This window comes from Rhincodon typus, chromosome 33 (genome assembly GCF_021869965.1).
Source record: "Rhincodon typus isolate 14 chromosome 33, sRhiTyp1.1, whole genome shotgun sequence".
NCBI classification, from domain to species: Eukaryota; Metazoa; Chordata; class Chondrichthyes; order Orectolobiformes; family Rhincodontidae; genus Rhincodon; species Rhincodon typus.
In genome coordinates, this window is record NC_063364.1 from 26356759 (window position 1) to 26374779 (window position 18021).

Consider the following 18021-nt stretch of genomic DNA (forward strand, 5'->3'; position numbering starts at 1 on the left):
CTTTCAAATTGAAATACAAATATGTCTCCAAATATTGATGACATCTAGCTCTACCTCACCACCAACTCTTTTGACTCCTCTGTTGTTTCACGTGGTCAATCTGTTTGTCTGACATTCAGTCCTGGATATGCCTTAAATTTATTGCAATTAAACATTTAGAAAACTGAAGCCATTACTTTCAGTCCTAAACACAACTCTTCATTTTGTAACCAATATTTGTGCTCTTCTGTCCAGGCTTCAATCTCAGGCTGAAAGAATTTATTTACAATCTCAGCATTGTACTTCACTGAGCTGAGCTTTGGATACCATCTCTCCATCATCACACAAGCTACCAACAACCATCACTATAATGATATTCATCTGCAGCTGAAATTATCATCCCTGTTTGTTATTTTCAGACTCAAGTATTCCACATTTCTTTGGGCAATCCTATATCTTCCACTTTTCATAGATACAATATCATTCAAAACTCCACCAGCCACATTCTAACCACGTTCCTTTCTTATTTAACTCCTCTACATGCTGACCTATGTAGGTTCCCGATCCAAGGCATCCATTTTAAAATCCTGATCCTTCTGTTCAAATCCCCCCACAGCATTTCCCTTTCTTTCTCTGGTACCTTTGAGCCCCAATGCTTAAAGTTAACTCTGGCCTCATACACATCTCCTGGTGTCTTCACCTCTGTTAGCAGTAGTACTTTCAACTATCTAGGCTATAAAGCGTTGGAATTCCCTTCTTAAACATCTACTCTTTCTGCTCCTTTAAATCTACCTCTTTCACCATTCCTAACATCATCTAATTTGATTCAATTTCTTTTTTTTTGTCTGATAATATTACTGTGAAGCACCTTTGGTTGTTTTACAATGCTAAATGCTTTATATAAATGTATGGTGTTATTCAAGTGCAAGGTCATCGCATCCAGCCTTCACTCTCCATTAAGTAACCAAATACATTCTGCATAACAATTCTGGCTTCTAGTTTTGAAACACTGGTTGTTTTTCTTCCCCCATTGTCAAAATGCACTAAACAATTCTAACATTTCAACTGGAAACTTACGCAGCAAACACTACAGTAGAGGACTAGAAGTTTCTTGGACCAGATGGATTAGCCTACTCATTGCCTTAATCGACTGAGTGATCAGTGAACTTACACTTGGGGCATTTCAATCCATGATTGACAGTTTTGGATTAAGAGATTTCATTATCAAAACTAATTCCTTTGTTTCGGCAGTGGTGAGGCAGTGTTAACCTTAAAACATGGCAACATTGTAAGGGTGAAGAGCTCTGGGGCAAGAAAAATAAAGTAAAGTAATGAACAGAAACACTTTAAAGGTAACAGGTAATGGAATACTGAAGGGCAAGGGATAGCAGGAAAAAAAGTGCTGTCGTTTATGATAAATTGGAGGCTAGCTATTTTATCCAGCACAGTAATTCGGATTAAAAATCTGATTTGATTCAGTCAATTGGATTATCTTTCATGTTTTGACATTTTCACCTGGAGGGGCTTTTGTGATTAGTTTATATTAAGATGTTGCTATGAAATTAAACTTGATTCGCATAGGGTATTAACTCCCAGGAACAAACAAATGATTCAAGACATTGATTTATCCAGGTAAGGTGGCTAACAGGATTGTATACTAACATCACATCAATTTGACACCATACCAGATTAAGATACAAGATATTTCTCACAAAACATTGGATAGGTTTAATTTAAAACAACATTTCAGGAGGTGAGAGATAAGCAGACTATGTATTACCATAGCCCCTACACAAAGTGATTGGTTACTTTATTTCAGGTACTAATTTGTTTGGCAGTTCCTGAAGCTGATGCTCAACACAAAGTGGATGAAGAACAGATATTAAGTTTTTTGCCATTCTATCTCAGCTCAACTATTTCAAGCTGCCTCTCTTGATCAAGCCAGGAAAACAACTGAAAATCCCATGGCATTTGGCATCATTTCTAACTCCTCCAATGAAGTCCATGCCAGCCTACAGCTGAACTTAGCTAAGACTAGATAATAAATAATCTTACTTCAAATAAGATAAAGCTCAGTTATCTCCAATCAAACTTCAATGGCATCTCTATTGCCAAGTCCCAAACAATTAACCAGGAATGAACTGCACTGAACTGAACAAGTTAAGATCAACTATATGGCTACTGGACCAGTGCAGATGAATAGTTCTGCACCTTGCCATCAACTACAAGGCTCACATCAGGAGTTTGATGGACTTCTCCACTTGCCTGGATGGGTACTGCTACAAAGAGATGTTTTGAATCACATCATAAAATGCTAGTTTCTTTTTTCTTTAACTCTTATGATTTTGATTTTCATGAAGAATTTAAACCAACTACACAAACATATGAAATCAAATCCACAGTTCCTTCAATGGTAATTATCAGGACACTTATAGTGACAGGTATCATCTAAAAAGAATGGTTTGAAATGAATAAAGATGAAATACAGCAAGGGACTAACTATTTTTTATAGTGGCAGGGTTTTTTGCAAAATTGGGCACATTACAAAGGTAGACTTGTTTTTTGAACACTAGGATACTTCAGTTGTTGTGTATATTGTCATTTGAGATAATTTACCTTATCTTTAAGCTTTATGGAACTGTTTTTACAATAACAGGTTTTCTAACACAATTATCATATTTAATCAGAACTGGACTTTTGCAAGAGAGTAGAATGATTAACAGTAGCAGAGCCAAATTGTTCACAATCTGTTTCCACTGCAATAGCGTGTAGCATACTGCTAGAGGCCATAACTACTGTTGGGGGAACAAGTAAGTAACATATCAAAGTGCTGAGACAACATCAACATGTTCATTTTTGAGCAGATTGCTCTTTAGAAACTAATTCATTACCATATTCCTTGTGTGTTTGACAACAAAATTGTCAAGATTGTACTTGGTAGATGGCACTTATAACTGCATTGTGAATTCATTTATCACCGTTCACTTCAATGATTGATAAATCTTATTAGCATCATCACAGAATATTTTCAGTTGAATATTATGAATGGGTTATTTCACAAAGCTGGACATTAAACACAGAATGTACGCAGTAGATTCACCAGGGCAACATGAAAGTTGGGAAACATATTATAACGATGGAGATGAAGGGCTCAGACTATTTCTACTTGCATAGGTGAAGGCCAGGTATGAATTAAGAGAGGTCATTAAAGTTAGTTTGATAGGGAAATTTTTTTTCTCTAGGAAATCAGTGACAAATTGTCACCAATGCAACATGGAGTTACAAAATTTATTTTGCAAAGGATGTGCTGATGCAAATATTTCATTTTTTCAGGCAAAGTGAATAAATATTTGAAGCAGAGGAAGGTATAAAAGATATAAAGAGAGGGGTGGGGGGGGGGCAAGGCAGTGTGATTAAGTCTGGGTTGCTTCAAACAGGTTGATTTTAAAAAAAAAAAAAAAACACACAATCATTAGGGATTGCTGGGGAAAAAAATCAGGAGTAGGCTCCCTCGCTAATACTTCTGAGCTCAGGACCACCGAGCCCAGTTTTGAATTGAGGATATTTCAGCATGTGAAGGGACAGTGCTTACAGCTTGTATGAATTTGTTATGCTGTAATTAAGTTCAGAATTGGCTCCAGCCTTCACTATTATAAATTTAATCCTGAAAGGAAAATGTATATGGGCCTGGTGTAATGATCTCTGGACACTATACACACTGGGTAATTACTTATTTACAATGGCTTTACAGTCAAGATGCAAATTAAATCTCAATATTCTCAAAATAGAGTAAACTAACATTGAACACATTCAAAATCATGTCCACAGTTGCCCAGATAACTCTATTCTACACAGGACAGGACAATATCAAGTAGAAACTCCAATTTCTTTTAATAGAGTGAATATTTTCACAAGATACAATCCAGACTGTACCACATTCTAACTTCACACTTGCAGGAAGTTATTGGTCTGTAAGAACCAATAGCACATCTCCTCCCAAAGTTCACTCCTTGGCAATGCATATAGATTAAAATGAGATATAAATAATTGTTCAATCACAAATGTTTGGTAAATTCCAAACTTCATCAACATGGAGTTCTTGACAGGTTTTCTTACTCTCAGTCCATTATATTCTTGATGGTATAGTCCAGTATAACTCTCATGAATGCAGGGAATGTAAAACATCATCTCTAGAGTAGATTAGGAGCTTTAAAATTAACATTAATTTTCTGAACTTCTCTAAAGCACACTTACCTGGTGTGTTTCTCTTTGATAAACGCAAGATCATCAAGTTGTTTAAATGATGGGAACTCACTGTGAATGAATCGTTCTATAACCAGTTGGTATTTCCGCAGCTGGACCAAACAGTCTGAAATGGAAAACAGAAACTCTAATTCTGGACAAAAAGCGAAGACAGATAATACAGAAAACACCAAAATTATAAAGATAATCTCAGTAATTATGAGCATGGGAAAGCAGTGGTCATTCTAATGAAATTTTCAACTGTTCTTTTTCTTAATGTTGACAGATTTGCTGTATTTCCATATATCTACACTGTTATTTTATATATATATTTCCAACTTGTGCTATATAGGGCATGCTTCTTGTTATTTTATTGTAGATGCAAGAATACATCAGATGTATAGATTGATTTGCTTATTAATTACTACATAGGATATTGATTAGCTCAGTTGGCTCAACAGCTGGTTTGCGATGCAGAGTGATGCAAGTTCAATTCTTACACCGGTTGAGGTTACCATGAAGGACTCTCCTTCTCAACTCTTCCCTCACTTGAGGTGTAGTGACCCTCAGGTTAAACTATCACCAGTCACCTCTTTAATGAGAGAACAACGCTATGGTCCATTAGCTCTATAGGGACTTTACTTTGTTGTATGTTTTTTTTTAGCTGAGAGTTTCCTGTAGAAATATTCAGTCTTTGCACGGACTTGATGTTCAGCTGAATCTCTGTGTAGTCTAGACCTGTACAGACATTGTTCAAGTGTTCCAGATGAAGGAATGATCTGAATAGGCATATTTTCTTGCTGTCTGCAAACTTTGAGGCTATCATATTTGATCATAAACAGTAAATCTCAACTCCAGATTGCATGCTTCCCCCACTTTTGACACTTGGAACATTGAGGTTGAATATACAGATTGTTTGTTTTAAAGAAATTAGAAGTATTTCAGTGTAACATTTATTTTTCAAATGACCAGTGCATTCAATACATAAAACTAAACTCTAACTGCAAAGTTCTTACCCAAATATGAGGTATCACTAAAAGCAATTTGGTTCACTTCATTAAGGTTCTGTACAACACAGTCCAGTGTACCCGATGTGTCTAGAAGCTGCAAATGACCTGTTCTAGAATTTGCCTGGAAGACACCATGCAGTATCTAGAAGCAAAAAGAAATTAGGAAGTTGAACGTTCTTCTTTCCTCAAGGATTCTTTGAAAATTCTGCTGACATAGAGCTAACGGAAGGCACACTAGTCAATTTAACTCTGACCTACTTTCCCTTGAAATAATAAAAGGGATACCACTCCTTTCTAAATAAGCAGTATTAGTTAACATCCTTGGATAGAAAGTGTGTGTCCAGAGTATAATAACGTGATTAACTGGGAAGGTCTTATTTTGAAAGCTATGTTACCAACAGATTATTCAGGAGCAATCGCATCACTTTGCTTATTGATGTCCTAAAGAAATGCCTTGTATGCACCAGGAAACAAGAGATGGGTCCAAGTAATATCATTAAATTAGATGGTCCAACAGTGGGAGATGAACAGGTAATATTTATGAGTGAACAAGTGTTATGCAATTTGGGATTTTTTCTTACTTTCATTGCTCCCATTGGAATTTTAGTGAAATCCATAAATGAGCTGCTGAGATTTGACACTGCTATACTACAACCATATTTTCCCACCAGGATTCCCACAATATATCCAGGCAATAGCCTTACAAAATTGTAATATTTTGTCTCAGACCGAGGGAGGATATAGCAAGAAATTAAGTCTGCCCTTCAGTGTCTGGATTGAGCATTTTGAATTGTAGAACAACAGACAGCACGTCCTGGAGAAACATCTAACATTCAAATCTTGAGTTAAATAAAGGAAGGAGATGAGCTAGAATTCAAATGTATTCAAGACACCCAATGGATTAAACTAGATTGACAGTAAATACCGGAAATCATAAATAAAACAGGAATGACTAGCAAAGCTTCCAAGTTCAGTTCTATGTTGTACAATTTGTAATCAAAATGTCAACCTGTCTGTCCTATTTAGAGATGTTGACCAATCTCTCTGAAATTCTTGACTTCAACTTCAGATTCCTAACTTTATCTTTATTATTCAATTAAATAGAACAGCATAAGCAAATAGTTAAGCATTTAAAGTACATATTTCAAGGACAAGGCTGGTTATTATCCATTGAGGTAAGAGCAAAACATGTTGAAGTTAAGGTTCAAATGTTTAATCGACCATATGTGAAGTCAAATGCAACAACCTCACATATTCTCCAACTGTGGTATTTAGCCTGGCATATACAGGAGTTTCACTGGCAGTTTTATCCTATCTTCAAAGCAGATCTCTTTTGATGCCTGGTTCCCACAGTAAAATCAAAATTTTAAATCATGTCTTATTTTATCTTAAAATGCAGATGGCAAGTTTACCACAATTACACAGTTACAGTGGAGTAGCACAACTTTTATGCATAATAAATTTTGTTATTCAAATTATAATGGTCATACAGTCTGGTAATTTGACAATGTCACAAATCTTCATTTGGATGTGGAATAACCAGGACTTTAAAATGGCACGTTACAAATTGATTTTTAAAATTAAGGTACACTATATTAAAGAGTCAAGGTTTACAATAAAGGGCAAGAGTAGGAGAAATGACAAATCAACCTTGTGGACTATTGGAAAACGACTAGGAGAAAAATGAAGCACCATGGTTTTGTGAATGGTTCACTGTAGGAGACACAATGGCAAGTTCCTATTTCACGACAGGAAGGCCCAAGGAACGGGACTCATGTCAACTTTGCTATTTGGTTCTTACCTAACCTAACACTGGCAATTATTTTTGAGAGCTAATGGTCCAAAACCAGTATTTAGTGAAAGATATTACTTCCAACAGTCATCAAAAGGACATTTTTTAATGTCATTTTGAGCCAACTTTTTCTCTATGACGTTTTTTTCAAACCATTGAATTACTGCATATTACAACACGAGGCAGTCAATTGGCACAGTGTGCATCTCTTCAGTTAAGCTAGCCAAATAAAATCTTTATTCTGCATTTTTTCCAAACTGTTACTTCCACAAGAAAATGTGTTTTCGCCGAGTATGAAATTGTCGCATGCCGACCAGCCAGTATAGCTACAATTTTTAGGACATGCACTGGACATTAATATTGCAATACCTGTTTCAAGCACTGGATGGCATTACACCTTAAATAAGTACGCCTTAATTTCCAGAGAATCATGTACTAAAACAAATTCAATAGAGCTCATCACAAAACTACCATGTGGCGAGAGTAGATTACTTCAACAACTTTTATTTTCTTGTTTTCTCCTATGCATCATCAATGCCATGGTCATGAAAGAAACACAGCAGCTCACAAAAAGCTTATCCAACTGATCATCTTTTACATTCACAAGTATCAGTATGCTATTCCACAATGTTAAAGGATCTGGGGGATTGCAGGCAACAAACTCATCCATTCCTTAGCAACATCATGGTGTATGCATTTAGCAAAAAAGGATACATTGATAGTGATTAGGAATAGGAGTTAAGTCAATTCCCAGCCCTCCCAAACTCAGGGAGGCATAGGCCCAACAATAAAAACTGGACCTCCTGATTTGAATGGCTCAGTGTTAACTGCTTGCAGCAATTTTCCTGTTCACAAAGCACTGTTGATGTCTCCTATCTTTTGACCAAAAAAAATCGGCAGTTACATCGGTACATCACATCATAATGATTTAGCAAACTATTAATCAAAGGTATGGCATTATTTAAATTGAAAGTAATGTTGCTAACAATAACATACCATTTGAGGTTGGAAATCTTCGGGTTTTAAAACTGCAAATGACCAAGCAAGCTTACTGTTAAGCTGCTGAGCTAGCAAGTATTTGATGTCGGCATGTGGCAACAAAGAGGGCAAGTGAAGAGATTGCCAGGCTCTTTCTTCAGCAAGAGATAGCAATTCTGATAATGATATATTCTGACACGGATAACTTGGTTGTGTGATCTAAAGAAAAACGAGGATAAAATAACATTAGCGGATGGTAAAATAATAAGTTAAATTAAAAAAAAGAGAGTCAGGTGTGGTTCATTAGATAGCACTCCTCCCTCAGAGTCAAATGATTGGAATTTCAGGTCCCACACCAGAGATCAGAGTGCAAAATTCCAGGCAGCAGTGAAGGATTGCTACATTGTTACAGCTACAATTTTTAGGATAGATTTTTAAAACCAAGATGCTAATTGTTGTCTTGGAAAGATGTTGTTCCAGTCAACATATTTAAAAACAGATTATCGAGTAATTATCACATTGCTGTTGTGCAACTTTACAGTCATGTTTCCCACATCACATCAGTGACATTTCATGACGTACTTATTAGACTCTAAAAGTTAGGACCGAGTAAATGCAGTTGTTGGATTTAAAAAAGTCTTTTTATTTTGTACAAATCTAATTACATTTTAGTTTGTAGTTGGCATTAAAGTAAAACCTAGAGTTTAAATTCTATTGTTGCCAGTTTTAATTTGGGATTTTAAGAAGGCTTCCAATGAAAGATCAGCTCAAACTGGATCTTCATTAAGTGAGTCTGATAGGCCTTCTGTGTTACTAGTTTATAAACTAGACAAAGGGCTCTTGCGGTGCAGTGGTAGTGTCCCTACCTGAGTCAGGAGGCCAGGGCTCAAGTCTTACACCAGGGTAATAACCAGGGATGTAATAATATCTCTGGACAGGTTGATGGAAAAATATGTAAAACTAAAATCCCAGAAGCAGTGATAAATCATGAAATGTAAAGGAGGGAGGCACTCGGGAAAATTACAGTCACCAGAGAAGTGGTGCTGAGTACATTGTTGGGGTTGTGGGCTAACGTGCTCAGGTCCTGATGGACTTCACAGCAGGGTATTAATAAAAAAAAAAGTGAGCATGGAGATAGTTGACGTATTGGTTTTAATTTTGTCAAACTTCCTCGATTCAAGGATGGTCTCATTAGAGTGGAAGATAGCAAATGTAACACCTGTATTCAAAAAGGGAAGGAGACAGAATGCAGGAAACTACAAATCATTAGTTTAGCATCTACCATAGGGAAAACATTAGAAGCAACTATTAAACAAGTTATAGCAGATCACATGGATGAATACACAATAATTAGGAAAAGTCAATATGCTTTTATGAAAGTGAAATCATATTAGATCAATCTTACACCGCATGCTATGTATAAAGGGGAACCAATGGATATACTGTACTTTAGATTCCAGAAAGCATTTGATGAAGTGACACATGAAAGGTCATTGTGGAGAAAAAAAGCCCATGGTGTAGGAGTAGCATAATAATAATGATCTTTTTCAAGTTGGCAAGAGGAGTGGTGTGCCACAGCAACTGGCACTGGAACCTCAACTGTTTGCAATTTATCTACATGAAACGGATGAAAGAACAGAAAGTATGCTTGCCCAATTTGCTGATGATACAAAGGTAGGTAGGACATTAAGTTGTGAAGAGGACATAAGGAGGCTACAAAAAGATGCACGTTCCAAAGAAAGGTCACTAGACTCAAAACATTAACTGTTTTCTCTTCAAAAGATGCTACCAGGGCCGCTAAGTTTCTCCCCAAATTTATGTGTTTTGCTAGTTTCAGATTTCCACAGTTTTTTGTATTATTATAAAAAGATATGCTATTCAGTGAAAATGCGACAAATAGAATATAATGTGGGAAGACTTGAAATTGTCCATTTCAATGTAAGAATGATAAATTGTATTATCAATATGGAGAGAGATTGCAGAGCTCCAAGATGCAGAAGGATCTTGGTACACAGTGAAATGAATCACAAAGGTTAATATGCAGGTACAGCAAATAATTAGGAAAGCAACAGAACCTTATCAATTATTATAAGGAAACCGAATACAAAAATAACAAGGTTATGTTTCAGTTATACAGGGCATTGGTGAGATCTTAACTGGAGTGCTATATACAGGTATTGGTTATCTTGTATAAAGGAGGGATATAAATACTTTGGAACAGTTCAGAGGTGGTTTACTGGTTTAATATCTGTTCTTTTGTTTTATGAGAAAAGATTGGACAGGCTGGATTTGTATCCAATGGAATTTAGAAGAGTAAAAGGTGACTTGATTGAAACATAAAAGATTGGAGGGGTCTTGACAAGGTAGATGTGGAGAGGATGTTTCTTCTTATGGAAGAATCAAAAGCTGTTAAAAAGATTTGGGCCATTCACTTAAAATTGTTGAGATGAAACATATTCTCTTAGATGGTCGAACCTTTTGGAACTTTCCAATGAAAAGCTGGCAGAAGCAGATGCCTTGAACATTTTTAAGACAGCAGTAGATAGATTCTTATTAAGCATGAGTTTAAAGGTTCAGGGGTAGATGTGAATGTGGATTTGAGGTCACAATCAAACCAACCACGATCACATGGAGCAAGCGAGAGGCTCTGAATGGCCTAGGCAAGCCTTTTGTTCATATGTCATGCACTTTAAGATACCTTAAGGCTATGGAAGTCACCACGTAAGTGCAGGTCTTTCATGCTTTCTTTAAGCCACAAAAAGCAAGGTGTTTATCTCAACCAATAATGATGGGCAGAAGAAATAGAGTACCAAAAGCTTACAAGACACACAAGAAGCGATATTTAACATAAAAACTGACAGCAAAGGAGATTAGGAAAGAGCAGATACATTCTCAGTTTTCAATATGTACAGTCTTGAAGCAAATACCTTGAAAATAACAAATACTATCTGCATTTAAACATGCCTTTAACACAAAAATCTGACAAAACATTTTAGAGGTGAAATTAAAAATCAGCTAAGAGTTGGGTGCTAAGGACAGCCTTAAAAGAAAGATTATGAGAAAGGGGTATGGTGCATGAGGGGGTTGAAATGCCTAGCACAAAATTCGAGACAGGGAATCCAGGAAGGAAAAAGTGCATCTGCTAGCTGGAAGGTGAAGTGGATGCACAAGAGGCCACATGTACAGATTACTCTCCAGTTTAGCAACTGTAATTAATGCAGTGTTGACTCCATGCACGGTTAATTAACCCAATGAGTAGCTGAAACATAGACCACAGAGATCACCAGTTGTACTGCTCAGTCACAGGATTAAAGTTAGCCTCATTTCTGCATGTTGCAGAGGAGATAAAAACCAACTAACATTCTGGTATCTAATTTGTAGCTCATGTTATTTTGCCTTGAAAGGACTCAGTTATCTTAGTGGTCTGCTGAAGTGCATTCCTGGACAAGGTAATAAATATCAAGACTCCAAAAGAAATGTACCCTTGCCAAAGAATAATGTTATCAAGAAAGAAAATTGGAAAGCAACATGGTGGGGTATGGGAAAATAATCCGGGCCACTTTTTTTTTAATATTAAATGCACATTTAATTAAGGACACATTAAGTGTTGTACTTTATGTACATGACCTGACAAAATTGAATACGTACGTACTTCTTTAAGAGGACAATGATGTGACTCAGCCAATATCTCCTGGTGGATGTTTCTCACTGATTTATTCCACCTGGTATATTTCAGAACAGAGTTGAAAAACATTCCAATGATTCCAGAATCAATATCACACATTAGGATGTGCTGCTTTGTAAGGAACTGAGGGCAAAATCTATAATACAAATGAAAAGAGATGACAGTGACTTCTTGTAAAACCATAGTAATAGGTTTCTTTAAGTGTCCTTCATTTAATAATTGCCCCAACCTTCTACAAACAGTATAACTAAAGAAATAGAATGTAGTAATAGTAATGTTCCATTACATTTCATCTCCCTTTGCAACATCTGTACATGACGAAACTATAAAATACGGTCATTCAGATCAGATTCTATCAATGCATCTGTTTAGCTTTGTAAATGATCTTTCTTTCTCCGTCTAACAGTTAATCTCAAAAGCCTGCTTTTTGAGCATTATTTGTGTATGTAAAATGCATGTCAAGTTTATAGTTAACTATGACAGTTACTTTTGAAAGTATACAGCAAGCTCTGAATACCTGTTGACTTTGGTTATCTTTCTACTTCTTTAGCTTTTTTCCCCAATTAAAAAAAACCTGCATTTTATGGCAGGTAACTATTCTTTGTGGTTTATTATATACAGATGTTGAGGGGGGATAAAATATCATGGAAAATTATTAAGAAATTCAATTGAAAAATACACCCTCATATTTATGCATAGCGTAATAGCAGCAGTGTTCATCCAAAAGGAGGAAGCATCAAACTGAATCAGTTCCACCAATGTTTTGACTCTCTGCCTGACGTTGCGATAAGAGGCAGAAACCTTTTTTAAAAAAATCGCAGTTGAGGTACAAACTGAGAACTGGAAGGTGGCTTAAGGCTGATGCATATAATGGGCAAACAGACACCTTACTTCCTTATTTAACATTGCAAAGCATATATTGTTTTCAAAGAGACAACTGGCACATTTACATTGCAACTATTAGTATCTTTTTAAATACCATAAAAAACTACTTGTTGTTTCATACATTTCGATCCTCTCATTCCAAGAAAAAGGGCAGGTGAAGGAGAGGAGGTGACGAGACGCAAAGAGGTTAGGAGAGCATTACTCGGAGATTATTTTGTATAGCCACTGATGCAGTCAATCATATAATGTAAAAGACATCAGTACATTGACATATGACATAATTTGAATATTTGTTCTTGTAATAAAAACTAGATGAAATGGTCTCCTGTAAATTACTGTAGTTTATATCCAAAGTAAAAACAATGTTTAAAACAAAACCTGTATAAGGTACTCTGTTACCTCTACAATGCTGTGCAGACATTCAAAAGTTGTAGGAGATTTCAAGTACTTAAACCATTTTAGTTTGCAACATGATAATAAAGCTTTCAATATACAGCTGCATGTCATAAGACCATAAGACAGAGGAGCAGAAATTAGGCCATTCGGCCCATCGAGTCTGCTCTGCCATTCAATCATGGCTGATAAGTTCCTCATCCCCATTCTCCTGCTTTCTCCCCGTAACCCTTGATAATCAAGAACCTATCTATCTCAGTCTTAAGTATACTCAATGACCTGGCCTCCACAGTCTTCTGTAGCAGTGAATTCCATAGATTCACCACTCTCTGGCTGAAGAAGTTTCTCCTTATCTCCGTTCTAAAAGGTCTTCCCTTTACTATAAGGCTTTGCCCTTGGGTCCTAGACTCTCCTACCAACAGAAGCATCTTCCCAACATCCACTTTGTCCAGTATTTTGAAAGTTTCAATTAGATCCCCCCTCATCCTTCTAAACTCCAACGAGTATAGTCCCAGAGTCCTCAAAAGTTCCTCACACGTTAAGCTTTCCATTCCTGGGACCATTCTCGTAACCTCCTCTGAACCTGCTCCAGGGCCGGTATATTCTTCCTGAGATATGGGGCCCAAAACTGCATGCAATTCTCCAAATGTGGCCTGACCAACGCCTTATAAAGCCTCAGTAGTACATCCCTGCTTTTATATTCAAGTCCTCTCAAAATAAATGATTGCATTTGCCTTCCTGACTACTGACGCAACCTGTTTATCTTGAGAGAATCCTGGACTAGAACTCCCAAGTCTCTTTGCACTTCAGACTTCGGAGTTTTCTCCCCAGTTAGAAAATAGTCCATGCTTTTGTTCTTCTTACCAAAATGCACGACCTCACACTTTCCCACGTTGTACTCCATCTGCCACTTCTTTGTCCACTCTCCTAACCTATCCAGCCTCGCCACCTCCTCAATACTACCTGTCCCTCCACCTATCTTTGTATCATCTGCAAACTTAGCCAGAATGCCGTAGCCAACTCATTTTTATTAATATCCACTGCATCTTCCCTTGCTTTGGTCTTCAAAGTTGAGTCAGTTACACAGAACAGAAGACAGTGAGGGAAATAATGAAGAAATGTGGACAGCTTCTCAAGGTTTAAAAAAAAACATGAAGATAATAGTACATTTGCAATTTAATGTGCCTACATGCTGCAAGAATGTAAAGATTTATATAGCTACCTTTGTGTAAATGTTTCTATAATATGAACCACCCACAAATAATTGGGCAGATCCAGATTATACTTGAACAACAAACTGATGTAAACATTGCCACTGGAAGAGAAGGGCTGAAATTCTGTACTAAGCCCAGAAAATTCTGTGATCACCAAAGTACTCCTCAGGCAGCAGCAAAGTATGATGTGTGGAAAATGGTCAGATGCCTTCTGGTGCACATGAGCATCATGGATCTACAAGAACAAAATTACAAGTTTTCATATACAATGAGAAACACTGATATTTTCATGACATATTTATATTCAACTTTTCTACAGAGTTTTTCAGCTTTAATGTCCATTAAAGTAGCAAGTGTATACTGCACCAGCCGTCCTGCAAAGTTGAAGATGTTAATTCCCGTCAACATTGTGCTTCCAGGATTGATTATAGGTAGTGCCACTAATATTCATCAAGATAAAAAAAGTTGAATGTGTTTGAATGCTTTACCCATTTTACTGCTTCCAACATAGTTATCATTAAAGCTGCAGCACCAGCACTTTGCCCCTTGTGTTATACAGCTTAAAATATTCTTTGTTTAAAAAAAATGTGAGAGAAACAAACATCACTGGCAATGCACGAGATGCAAGCATCGATGACTGATCATCCCCATCTTGAAGGTGGCAGTTAGCGACTGAAAAACTCACGGTAGAAGTACATCCACTGTGGTATTAGGGAGCACGTACATATTCACTGTGTATGATTGGTTACGTGAGTAGCATTTAAGGTAGTAAATGGGATATTGATCAAAGAGGTTCTTTCAGCCAGACATTATGGAGTTATCTTGAATCTATTTATGGCTGTACTCCAAAAGGCAAGGGGCAAGTATTCCATCATGTTCCTTATTCAGTATCTTGTTAGATCAATTTTGAAAAGTTAGCAGGTGAGTTATTTACTGCAAACTTCCCAGCTTCTGGTCTTCTCTACATCCACAAAGAATTTATATGGTTGGTCTAGTTAAGTTTTTGATCAATGGTAACTCCAGGATGTTAATGGTAACTGAGTGATGATTATGCCAGTTTTTGCTTCAGAAGCATTTAAAAACCATATATCTCAGTGCAAAACACAAGCACGCAGCCGGGGGCGGGGGCAGGACGGCACGGGCAGTGGCAGTGCTGAACAAAATGCTGCAAGTTTAATGTGCATGGGAATTAGGTTCAGGGTGTTCCTTCATTTTTCTAACTCTTTCATCTGGTAAGTGGTTAAGATCTATTCTATTCCTAAGGTTTCAAATTGTAAAGGAACTGATGGTAAGAAGCATCGAAACAAAAGGAAATTAACTCAGTGAACAAAATAACTTAGTTAATTAAAACACTTTATGGATGGCATAACAGCTGATGTCTCACAGCTGCAGCTCGTAGAAGCCCTTGAATGCAACTTGATTCAGGACAAATATGCTAGCAATAAGCAGTTGTTCCAAGAGAAGCTTGGGTCACATTTACAAGCTAAAGGCCCAGCTGCAGATACAACACCACATTAGGGTAGGGAGAGTTACTGGAGGCGTTGTACCAGAATGCAATCACATCCCTTAGGAAAAGGTTTTCTGATTTAATCATTGTCAGGGACAGGTGAATGTGACTGCAAATGAAGCTGGTAAAGGGGCAGAGGGAAAGAATGCAGGAATCCCAGCTTTTGCAATTTCCCAATAGTTCTGAAGATCCTTCAGCTTGTTTAAATAAGCACAGGGACACATGAGGGAGAATGGATAAAAACTGCAACGCAAAGCATCTTGGAGGCATTAGTGCACAGAACTCAGAAAGCCAGCATATGGGTGCAGGAGATAATCAGGAAGGCGAATGGAATTTTGGTCCTTATTTCAAGGAAGTTGGAGTATAAGAGCAAAGAAAACTTACTATTATCATACAAGGACAGCTGAGTATCTGTACATCTGGGAGTAATGAGAGTAATGGTCCTCTTGTTTAAGAAAGCATTTCATTTCATTGGAAGGATGGTCCCTAGTGCGGAAGGATTGTCTGGAGAGAAAAGGCTAAACAAAGTGGGACTTTACTCACTAGCATATAGAAGAACAAGAGATAATCTCATTGAAACATATAGGAGTCTTAAGGGACTTGGCAGCGTAAAAGCAGAGATGACGCTTCCCCACATGGGAAAGCCTAGGGCCAGAGGGCACAGACTCAGAAGAAAGGGGTGCCAAATTTAAGACTGTAATGTGAAGGATTTCTCTCAGAAGGCTGAGTGATTTCAGATCTCCCTGTTGCCATTCAAGATCCTAAGAAGGCTTGACAGGGTGAATATGAAAAGGACATTTCTTCTTGCAGGAAAAATCTGAAACTAGAGGTCTCTGTTTTAAAATAAGATGTTGCCCATTTAAGACAAAGATAAGGCAAAATGTTTTCTCTCAGATGGTTGCAAGTCTTTGAAACTCCCCAGAAGCAACGCCTTGAATATTTTTAAAGCAGTGGCAAATAGGCGCTTGCTAAGCAAGTGGGGCGAAAGGTTATTAGGAATAGGCAGAAATGTTGATTTGTGGTTATAATCAGATCAGCCATGACCTTATTGAATGATGGAGCAGGTCAAATGGACTACTCCTACTCCTTTCTTATAAATTTATATGTATGTAGTAAAATCTAGCAAGGAAATAAAAGGAGTAGGAATAGAAACTTCCATTGTGGAATTTACATTTGGTAGCAGGCACGGAAGCGAGTGTCACTTCCATTCAGGATTGTTTGGCTTTTCTCCCATAATTATGCAGTTCTCAGCTCATCTCCATGCTAGCACAGAGGCGCAGCCAATCTGTTGGTTGCAGACAGCAGGAAGTTGATACCTCTGTTGTTAATGAGGGGTCGAAGGTCCTGGCAGCAAGTTTACAAGGCACCCAGACAGGCATTCATTCCCTGCAAGCCAGGGGCCACACTTAAGTTCTCAAGAATGGATGCCTGCAGCTAAACACATCGGCCCTTCCACCATTCCCAGGTCAGCATGCCTCCTTTCATCAGGCAGGCTTCCACCTTTGCCCAGCCTCTTTGTTGCATGTGCATTACATTCCGAACTTCCCGCTGTCAAGCATCCTCCAATCTCAATCAATACAGTGTGGAGCCGGAGGAACACAGCAGGTCAGGCAGCATCAAAGGAGCAGGAGAGTCAACATGTCGGGTCGGAACCCTTTATCAGTCCTGAAGAAGGGTCCGGACCCGAAACATCAACTCTCCAGCTCCTCTAATGCTGCCTGATCTGCTATGTTCCCCCAACTCCACACTGTATCGACTCTAACTCTAGCATCTGCAGTTCTTGCATCCTTCAATCTCAATGTAGCGCAAGGTATTGCCACCAAGGTCAATCTTGGCACAACACGATGAAGATTTGAGGGCAAAGCAGTGGCTTCTCACTCTCAAATTCAACAAGGACAGTACCTTCCCTGTTGTACATCATTTCTATGCAGCTGGAAATAAGAGGGCAAATGCTACTCGTTTGTGGAGAATTTGATTGAGACGGTGAAGTTTATTTTAGCAAACTGGCCTTTTAATAATCAATCATTCATGCAATGCTTGCAGTTGGACACCTCCACCTGTCTTTAAAGTTTGAGAATTAAATGCAAAAATTCATCCCACTATTGCAATTTAGATTTTTGGCCTCTTGCACAATTAAGTTCCCCTGCCAACCTTGCATCGTGCTACTGGGAGGGCACAAGATTTTGCCCAATCTGAGTGTATTAAAATATTAAAGCTTAAGAGTACATGTTTACCAGGAGAGCTCATAGTGCTAGCCAAGAATGGAATGGTTATTTGCTTCACTGATAATATTAATTTAAATTTTCAATAACACACTATTAAAATGGGAGATACGC

General features: G+C 37.6%; 1 protein-coding gene across 4 annotated transcripts in view; it reads right to left on the bottom strand.

Annotated features, from left to right (window-relative positions):
• Positions 1–18021, bottom strand: part of LOC109928793 (CTS telomere maintenance complex component 1) — a 47444-nt gene that overhangs the window by 12387 nt on the left and 17036 nt on the right. For all 4 annotated transcript variants that reach the window (XR_007265396.1, XM_048615786.1, XM_048615787.1 and 1 more), the window contains 5 exons: positions 14187–14413; positions 11654–11822; positions 8020–8220; positions 5238–5373; positions 4234–4348 (listed from right to left, as the gene is read on the bottom strand). Coding sequence is in view for 3 of the 4 variants with exons in the window: in XM_048615786.1 (XP_048471743.1) it covers positions 4234–4348; positions 5238–5373; positions 8020–8220; positions 11654–11822; positions 14187–14413 (848 nt within the window). In the remaining variant the exon portion in view is untranslated. The remainder of the gene's footprint in view (positions 1–4233; positions 4349–5237; positions 5374–8019; positions 8221–11653; positions 11823–14186; positions 14414–18021) is intronic.